At 50.1% G+C, this 9,248-nt stretch overlaps 1 protein-coding gene across 3 annotated transcripts in view; it reads right to left on the bottom strand.

Moving 5' to 3' along the window:
- Positions 1 to 9,248, bottom strand: part of CPNE4 (copine 4) — a 401,350-nt gene that overhangs the window by 120,815 nt on the left and 271,287 nt on the right. For all 3 annotated transcript variants that reach the window (XM_006158501.2, XM_006158503.2, XM_006158500.3), the window contains exons 4-5: positions 8,312 to 8,383; positions 5,457 to 5,531 (exon numbers count right to left, since the gene is read on the bottom strand). In XM_006158501.2, the coding sequence (XP_006158563.1) occupies positions 5,457 to 5,531; positions 8,312 to 8,383 (147 nt within the window). The remainder of the gene's footprint in view (positions 1 to 5,456; positions 5,532 to 8,311; positions 8,384 to 9,248) is intronic.

Raw genomic sequence — 9,248 nt, 5'->3', positions numbered from 1 at the left:
TAGGGGCCACACGGGAGGCCATGGGGCCACGTCCCAAGGTTCCCCTAAACAAGCTGGTGTGCTCATGGGCACGTGCGGGATCTTGGCTGGCTGCTGGCTGCAGACCCAGGGCCAGATCATGGGGTGAGACCCTCTGGAAGGTCTCTCCCTCTCTCAGAAACTCATGAATAATATACATAATGATGATAAAAATCAAGTGTACCCTCAGAAAGTCATAGCTTCAGACAACAACTCTGAGCCCAATCTTACGGTCACTTTAATCTGAGATTGTCTGCTTCTTTGCTTGACCATCATCACAAAGATCCCCTTGGGGCAGTTCTGGGCAATGAGGATGGAGTGAGTCATTCTACTGAAGCTCTGCTGTGGAGAAACTCGCTCATAGCCTGGGGTTACATCGCTCTGCCTTATCTAATATGAAAGGACATAGAGAGTGAGAGGCAGTAAACAACCAGGGAGGTTTGGATCAGGGAGAAAAGCAGTACGTCTGCATGACAGTGGTCAGAAAGACAGGATCCTGGAGCGAGAAGAGACTCAGAGAGACGCAGTTACATCCAGACTCGACAGCTTAATAGCCTCGTGAAAGTCGGCGGAACTTGAACCTCACCATAGTTTGCCATATAATGAGACTACAATACCCACCTTTGGGAACACAGTTGTGAGTTCTGAGGAGAGTGGGTTAGAACGTGACCCCTAGCACACACAGCGGTTTAACAATGCGAGCTTCCTATTGGTGCAGGCTGGATTAACGGTCCCAGTCAGGCACATGGGAACACAGAGAAGTCACAGAGCAGAGAGATTTTACATGGCCTTAGACAGTACCGTGACCTGAGCTGGTCCACTGCTGTAGTGAGCGAATCGTTCTGTTCCAGATTTCTGCCATCAGGTGCCTGTGCTCGCCAGATGGAAACAGAGAGCCACAGAGAGGGAAAGATTTTTGGGGTTAGCCATGCAGCCACCCCTCCTCCTCCATTCTCCCCTCAGGGTCTGGACACACATGCACACCTCTGTGATTTTCAAGCAACCAGGTCTGGGACTCTAACCGTGGTCAGGCTCGTGGGAGCCCAGTGCTTTAACCACTGTGCCACGTGTCGGTCCGTGTGAGGCAGTTCTAAAGGAACATTGCCACATCCACTTATTTATGCATCATCTATGACTACTTTAGTGACTCAATGGCAGAGCTGACCTGGAGGGCAAGAGACTATTTGGCCTCAAAGCCTAAAATAGTTACCATCTTTCCCTTTACAAAAACAACTGGTCCACCTCTGATTTACAGACGGATTGGTTCACTCCTACAGCACCCATCGGACTAGCCGGGGAGCACGGAATGCAGTCTGCGATCGTTACTGTTACGGTGACGGGGACGTTTACGAGTCAGCTCTGGCACATCTGATAACCACTTTCTTGGGAAGGGGAGCGGGCACACAGTCAGCTTGGCCGTGCCACGTGGTGGTCACACTCCCAGCCACTCGGATTAAGTGCCAACTAGCGCTACTAGAATAAATTTGCTTTTGAAATTAGAAAAGCCCTCTTTCTACTAAGTGAGTTGTATTAGCATTAGATAAATCAGTTGTTTCTCATGAACTTCATCTATTTAAGGTACTGGCTCTTTTGAAGATTGCCTCCAGATTTCGAGAACTCTGAATTTTCATCCCGAGTAGACTGCAGGTCCACAGGACAGCCTTGAAAGGCAAACTACGATGGCAGTTGTCAGGAGGGAGAGGGTGCCTTTCTGCTGCCGAGCTCGGCCAATGTGCCCGGTCCCCCTGGCAGGCTTACAGTGGTAGTTCTCCCGCTCCTTGTTCCAGGACCCCTTCGCATTCCTAAACATTACTGAGAACCCCAAGAGCTTCTGTTTATGTGGGTTATATCTCTCAATATTAATCACGTTATGAAACCGAGAAATTTAAAAAATATTTGTTATATTATTTTTATTATTTAAAAATAAATCTTCCACATTATAAATATGATCTTTTCATGGAACAGCAAGTCTATTTCCCCAGATTTAAAAATAGTACAGAGAATGGTGCTGTCTTGTGTTCTGTGAATCCACTCAACGGCTGGCCTAACAGACAGGCGGCAGGATCCGCTTGCCGGCCTCCACCCTCACCCTGCTGTGGTATTAGATGCCGTGCAGCCTCTGTGTGCGAGGGAACGGGAATGAGGAGAGATCTCTGGGTGTTATTATGAAACGGTTCTGAGAGCACTAAACCCTAACCACTACCCACACCGGGGAGCATCTAAAACAGTTGTGACTGCTCGGATTCCCCGGGAGGGAGCTCGAAGCTTGGCCCGCACTCCGAGGACTGATGGCTGCAGGACGCCTCTCCTGTCCTGCCTGACCCCTTCCCTGAGACACGTGGGCATTGTGTGCCACCGCCACGGCTGGTCCAGTCTGCTCGCTCTACGCCTAGAAGGAAGGTGCAGGGCTAGTGATGCCACCCGACTGAGTCTCCGCTTCTCAGGCGTGTGCAGTTTTAGGTAAGTCATTGCACAGCTCTGAATCTCAGTTTTTCTCGTCTATAGTAGAGAGCATCGGATTAGACCAGCGGCTCTCTCCCAGAGGTATTAGGCAACTGGTGGTTTTGAGTTGCTGCAGAGACTGAAGATCCAGGTCTCCCATATCCGCTGTTAGAGCTGGGTAGTGTTTCTCCCATGTTCACACTGCAATTTCCGAACATATGTAGAAATCAATTACTCTTGTGTGTGTCCTGACCACACACATGCAATTTCCTTTATTTACTGTTTTATGTCATCTAGTTCAAAAGCTTTACAAGTCATGTGTTCTGACCTTTTTTATTGCTTTACTGGAGTGGTACCTCCCATCGCGACACACCGTTTGCTGTAGGTGGGCCAGGGTAGCTGTTCGTCTCCTTCCCACCTGGGCTGCTGTGCTGTTTGCTCTCAGGAGCCAGCCTGGTATAGACGGCTGGGCCACCCCGGCTCCAGATTCCGTCTGCCGTGACCTCTGGCATGGTCCTCACTGACACGTGGGCGTGGAGTTTGGAACAGACCCTTTGTGCGGTGTCTGGTCTGTCACCTCGCCGGTCTCTAGGCAGGCCTTACCTTCACACGTGACCCTGGGCCGCCGGGGTTTCCATGAGAAGACCCTCTAACACACGTGTCATTGTCACCCTTCACATTGTTGTTCCACCTGGTCCTCGCACAGAATCGATTGTCGCAGCCTCTTCATGCAGCACTTTGTCCCTTCGGGAGGTGACACAGGCCTCCAGGGCCCTATCTTCCACCCTTGTGCCACCTTCTCACTTTGCCACGTTGCTCCTCAGCCCTCACTGTCACCTTCCACAGGGTGCGCTTCATCGCCCTCACCCTCCCTCTCACGCCCCCTCACCTTCACGGCCCCTTCAGTTTCTGCTGCTTCCACCTCCTCCACCCAGCTCAGACCACACCGGATCCTTCATAGAGGGGACTGGAGGACACGTCACTGCAGGCAGGGGAGGCCTCTTACATTCTCTCCACGTAGCTCAGCTGTACCACCTCAAAGGGAGGCTTGATCACATTGCTGTCCACGCGGGGGATTCTCGTCTATGCGGAGCTCCTCGTCCACGCAGGGCTCCTCGTCCACACGGGTCACCGCGTCCATGTGGGGCTCCTCATCCACGTGGGTCACCTCGTCCACGAGGAGCTCCTCACCCATGTGGGTCACCTCGTCCACGCGGAGCTCCTCATCCACATTGGTCTCCTCGTCCACGCGGGCCTCCTCGTCCTTGTGGGCTCCATGCTTGACTTCACAATCTCTTCGTCTGCTGCAGGGTGATGGCTGGGCCAGCTGGGCTGGCGAGGACAGTGGCTCTCTGGGGGGCCTGACTTTCTCCCTGGCTGAGGTGCTTCTGGGGGCTGGATTGCGGGTGCAGACCCCCAGCTTCCAGGGAAGATGGCTGCCTCTCTGGCTAGAGCGGGTTCAGGTCAATTGACGTGCAAACTCTTGACTTCAGGTTATTCTGGCTTTTAACCAACCATCACTGGCTGCTATTATCATTATCATTACTATTGTTTTACTTATTGTTTCAGGGTTTTTGCCATAGGGCACATGTGCTCACTGGAGAGACAGACGGAGAGCAGCAGGGAGAGGGGCGGGGGGCATCCCCGCTGGGGGACGGCCCTGCTGGAACTCCTGCTCCTCCACTCCTCTGTCGGGTTTTGGCTCGCGCACGCTCCTAGTGTGAGTCCAGGGCTTGAACTGTGGTCGGCCATGTGGAAACCCAGTGCCTAAGCCCTGTCCCCTGCTGGCCCCACCTCTGGCTTTCTTACCCACGGGCGATGGGTTGGGGACATCCCTGAATTTGCTCCTTTCTTGGCTCATGTCCATCCTCACAGCAGGGCTGATTGCGAGGTCTCTTGTCTGCAGCAGCTCTTTGCTGCTCTTACTGGAGCTCCGTCCTCGGCCTCAGCTTTCCAGCACACCCCACTCTCACGGGAAAGCCCTGAAGCCAGACTGCAAGAGGCCTTGTTCTCTTACATGCCTCAGATGGAAGCCAGACTGACATGGGCTGAGTCCTCATGCCGCCATTTACATACGGGTTCGGTGGCCACAGAAATGTGTCCTGACTTCCAACTACAAGGACTGAAACCTGGGATCCATTTCCACACTTCTGCCAAGGCCAGGACTCCTGGCGGCTGCTCTGAGCCAGCAACTGAATGTCCTGGGGATACCGAGGCAGGCCCTTTCCTGGGACACGTGGGACGTTCCTACAGCTTGATCTGGCTCCAGGATGCTCGATGACCTTGCTCAACTTTCCGTACGCTGCCCGGCGTCCTCGGAAGCTCCTGCCCAGGGTGGGCTTCCTGCTGCCCTCACTCAGGGTGACTTGCACTGGCTCCCCCAGACGTCCCCGTCACGCTCCTGTCAGAGCTGTTCCTCCTGACACGTCCTTGGGTCTTAATCTTGTCTCGGCTCTGTTTCTTGGCAGATTAGACTGACACATTAAGTGACCTTAGACAAGTTGCTTCATCTGTGAACCTGTTTCTTCACCTGCAAACCAGGGCTAATAATATGCTACGTGGTAATAACGTGTCACATGCTAGTGACGTGCTGTGCACTGACGTTATGCGGGAGCTACACAAATGACTGGGCAACAACCATGCAAAGCTCTTAGCCCTGCACTCGGGAAGTCCAGGGGCTTTAGAAACGTGCCTGCTTCCCGTGCGGTCTTCTCTGTTCTCTTTGACTGTCCCTAGCAATGGAGCTAAATCACATTTACCCGGCTCGTAGCATTTGGAAAATGAATTCTTGGTGGAATACAACTGCCCTATTTTGATCACAGTCATCTTCTTCCGCTTCTCAGTTTAGGGAAGCCTTACTTTGCAGACCTTGCCAAAATCTTTGGTGGTTTAATAACGTGAGTTGAAAGGGAAAACTAGCTGTGGGGGGAAATCTGATTAAACTCCCGGTGCTGGCTTTATTACTTCCTCCAATAAGGTTAATACCCAACACTTACCTTGTCATCCAATTTCCGCGCGTTGAATGCGAGTTCAATGTAGTCGTCATTGCCAGACAGCTCTTCGGCAATCACCTGAAGGAGAAAGCACAGTCAGCCGCAGCAGAGGGGCCCACGAGGAGCCGCAGCTCAGCTTGGTCCAACTCAACGAGGCATGCCGGGTGGGCAAGGAGCTCTTCCGCCACCTCGTGAGTCTGGCACAGTGTGCTCGGTGCTCAGGGAATGCCCGACGCAGACACTAGTAGATGACCAGATTTCACTTATGCTGAATATGAGCACATGGGAGATGGACCCAGACTGACGGAGGAGACAGCAGACGCAGCAGCCAGGGAGTGTCTTCTGTAGAGTTTGCATGGCAGTCAACGGCACTTCCACGAACACCTATACGTATCTTTCCCTTTGGGTAGTTACAAAGAAAGAAGAGTGGAACTATTTCTTCATGGTTTTGAGTCAGACAAACAGGGATGAGGAAAACTTTCCAGATCAATGGCTATATAGTCATGGGGATTGTCTCCCTCCTGCCCCAAGGGAATTTTCTCATTCTTATTTTCAAAAGACCGTCCCTGGGATATCTAAGATGAGAGAGAGAGACAGACAGACAGAAAGAGGGAAACAGATGCAGATATAGAGAAAGAGAGAAGAATCTAACCAGAGAGAGAGACAGACAGACAGAAAGAGGGAAACAGATGCAGATATAGAGAAAGAGAGAAGAATCTAACCCTTACCACCCAGGAACTCCTGACAATCACTTGGTGTAAGTGAGGAGATAATACTATCCAAGAAGGCCTTTCATTTAAGCCACTTTCCAATATATAATAGCTACTGGCTCAAAGCCTGAGAGTAGAAATTGCCTTAAAAGTCAGTGGAAAAACAACAACAAAATCAACAGAAATCCTGTCAGTCTAGATGCAAATGGTTAAACCATTTAAAAATAATATTAGGGCTCTACCATGTGTGAGGAGTCTTCAAAAAGTCCATGGAAATGCATATCACAAAAAACTTAAGTGTGGATTTAAATTTTTTTTTGCATCAAAGTAAACTCATACTCAATTCCATTTTTCTAGAAACTTCTCGAAGCCCACTTGTATTCAGAGACCACACGGCATGGACACGTTCATCCACTTGGTTATGCTGAGACACTGAGGTTCGACTCAGTAGTATCTCCATTCTGCATGGACTCTCTCATTATGAGTTGGGTCCATATGCTTTGAATACTATTGTTAGATTCTGAGAATTTTAAGTTAATTACATATAATAAACACTAAAGCTAAAATGGTGGTCCAAGGAAGGGTAGCCCCCACCGACTGAGAGCCACCGTGAGCGAGAACACGAGTCCCAGAACACGGGATGCGTGAGGGCTGCTCCGTGACCCAGGAACCACCAAGTTCACACTTCATTGGGCTCTTTTCTGTCTCTCACCACCTTGATGCCTCTCACTCCCCAATGGAATAGTGGCCCTTAACTCTTTCGTGGTCACTGACACCCACAGAACGCTGATGAGGTTATGACCTTCCTGATCTATAGAGGCCTAGAGGATTTCACACACATTTTCAAATGCTTTCTAGAAGTTATAGAAGCCAGTGTTTTAATCCAAGGATCCAAGATTAAGAGGAGAATTTTAATACTCAAAATTAAGAAGAACATTGAACTTTCCTGGGGTATGTGGGAGAAGAAAATCTCCAAGATGTTTTAGAATAAAGGTGGCAAGATGAGGTTTTATCCTCCTGAAAAACAATGGTAGACATTTTACACCTCAGTTCATGGGGCTTGTGCCTTGGGATTGAGCCGTTGGGTCCATGGCTTTTAAGAGCACTACTGGGGGTCTTCAAAGACCATGATCAAGCATGGCCATCAAGAAGGTTCAACATGACAGCGCCACAGAGAATACTCAAGCAACAAACTGTGCTAAGTTCTTGAGAAAATAGCCAAAACGTTCACCCCTGGAAGCCCTTTTGAATATTTTTTAAGAAGTTGCTTGCTTTCTTTCTTTTAAATAAATCAGTCACTCCCAAGGTAAAAGGGTACTATCAAAGGTGCTTGGGAGCTCTCTACCTCCCGGCAAGTCACCTCCCTCGCAATTCAGCTTCTCCTGGTGCTTCACCTACTTTTTTTGTAGTTTTTTACATATATACGCACAGCTAAATGTTTGTACCATCTTTCCTATCTTTTTCAAGGTCTCTAATTCAAGGTGTCAAAACTTCAAATATCAGGAGCTCTATTTGAAAATTTAAGCTATTATTTAGAAATACGCCTGGAATTTCTCAACGAAATATTCTGCCATGGTAGGAACGCCCTGACCTGCACTGCCCAGTATGGGATCTGCCATTCACATGTGGCCAGTGTGACTAAGGAACTATTTGTTTCTACTTAATTTAAGTTAATTTTATTTAAATTTAGTCAGTCAGCTGTGATGGGGGCTACTGGATCGGCTCTCTGGTCCTTAAGCTACAAAGCGGACCTTAAATTTAAATGCTATTAAAGCAAAGCTTTAATTAAAACAATGACTCCCCATGGATCGGCAGTTGTGATGCTTTGAACACTCCAGACAATTTCACAATTTCACTGCGCCTGACAACTCCATCTTTCTTCCCCACTAAGACTTACCTTGCAATTGTTGAAGTGCTTAGCAGAAGTAAAGAAACTCACTTCGAAATCCTTTCTCTTTCCCATTTTTCCCAAGGGTAGAAAGGTCAAAATTGTATTGTTAGGAAACAGAGGGAAATGAAGAGCTGTCTTGGCGAGTCCTGCTGTGACATGAGCTCCCAGAGCCAGCGGCTCTGCTTCCCGAGCATGCAGCTTGACCCCGACAGCCCCTCCGGGCCAGGGAAGGCCCAGGGCTCCTCGGGGGGGCTTACCGTGATGGAGGACTTGCCCGCTGTGTTCCCGTGCTTCAGCAAGGACTTGGACAGCTTCCTCTGGGACACGATCTGCACACGGAGACAAAAGGTGGAGACAGAATCATGTAACTGCGGGTCCGTCGTTACAGCTTCTCCAAGACGGCCTTCATGGCTCTCAGCAATCGAGACAGCTCCATGCCTGGGTACGCTAAGGTTGACTCATGGGCCTCTCCTAAGACGGTGTGATAGGAGAGGATTAGTGAGGACTTACAGATATTCCACTCAGTTAATGGGTAGCTGGCGTCTTTCTGAGGCACTTACATCAAAATTAGACGGACAATTCGATACGCAACATTCGGACCCAGTAGATGAAGCTTCAGAACCATCTCAAGTGAGCACCAAAGCTCTGTGAAAAGCAGGAAGGGACCACGACTAGTGGGTGGCTTCTGCGTCTACAAGCGCTGCAGTTCTACTTAAATGTACTCTAGGAAGTCGCAAACAAGCCACCAGGAAACCGTGCTCTAGCTAGCAGGAACAACTGGGCTCCTCTCTGTGTCTTAGGCTCGGTGCGCGGGCAGTGACAACAAAACCCATCATCACACTGGGACTGCTTTAGCAGAACCTGCCTCGTCCCTGCTTCGCCTCCTTCCTCCTTTGCTGAAAGAGAAGTTTACCAAGACATCCAGGCTGCTATGCGTATGCCACCCAGGATGCCCCAAAAGAGAAGCTCATTGGGGAACCAGCAGTTAGGGTAATGGCTATGTCGCTGGACTCCCACGTAGTCGACCGCGGTTCGCATCCCGGACCTGGTGGCTTAAAACTCACGCCGGGCGCGTGTGCGTGCGTGCCCAAGATCCCGAGAGGAGACGAGAGGAGAATGGAGGAGAAGGGAGTGCGGCGTGACCATCCCCCCTGGGGGGTGATTTCTCGCTTTCTGTCTCTCTGTCTCTCTCTG

Source organism: Tupaia chinensis, unplaced genomic scaffold, assembly GCF_000334495.1.
Source record: "Tupaia chinensis unplaced genomic scaffold, TupChi_1.0 Scaffold000601_1, whole genome shotgun sequence".
Taxonomy (NCBI): domain Eukaryota; kingdom Metazoa; phylum Chordata; class Mammalia; order Scandentia; family Tupaiidae; genus Tupaia; species Tupaia belangeri.
The sequence above is the reverse complement of the archived record's forward strand: the minus strand, read 5'-3'. Positions and strand labels throughout refer to the sequence as shown.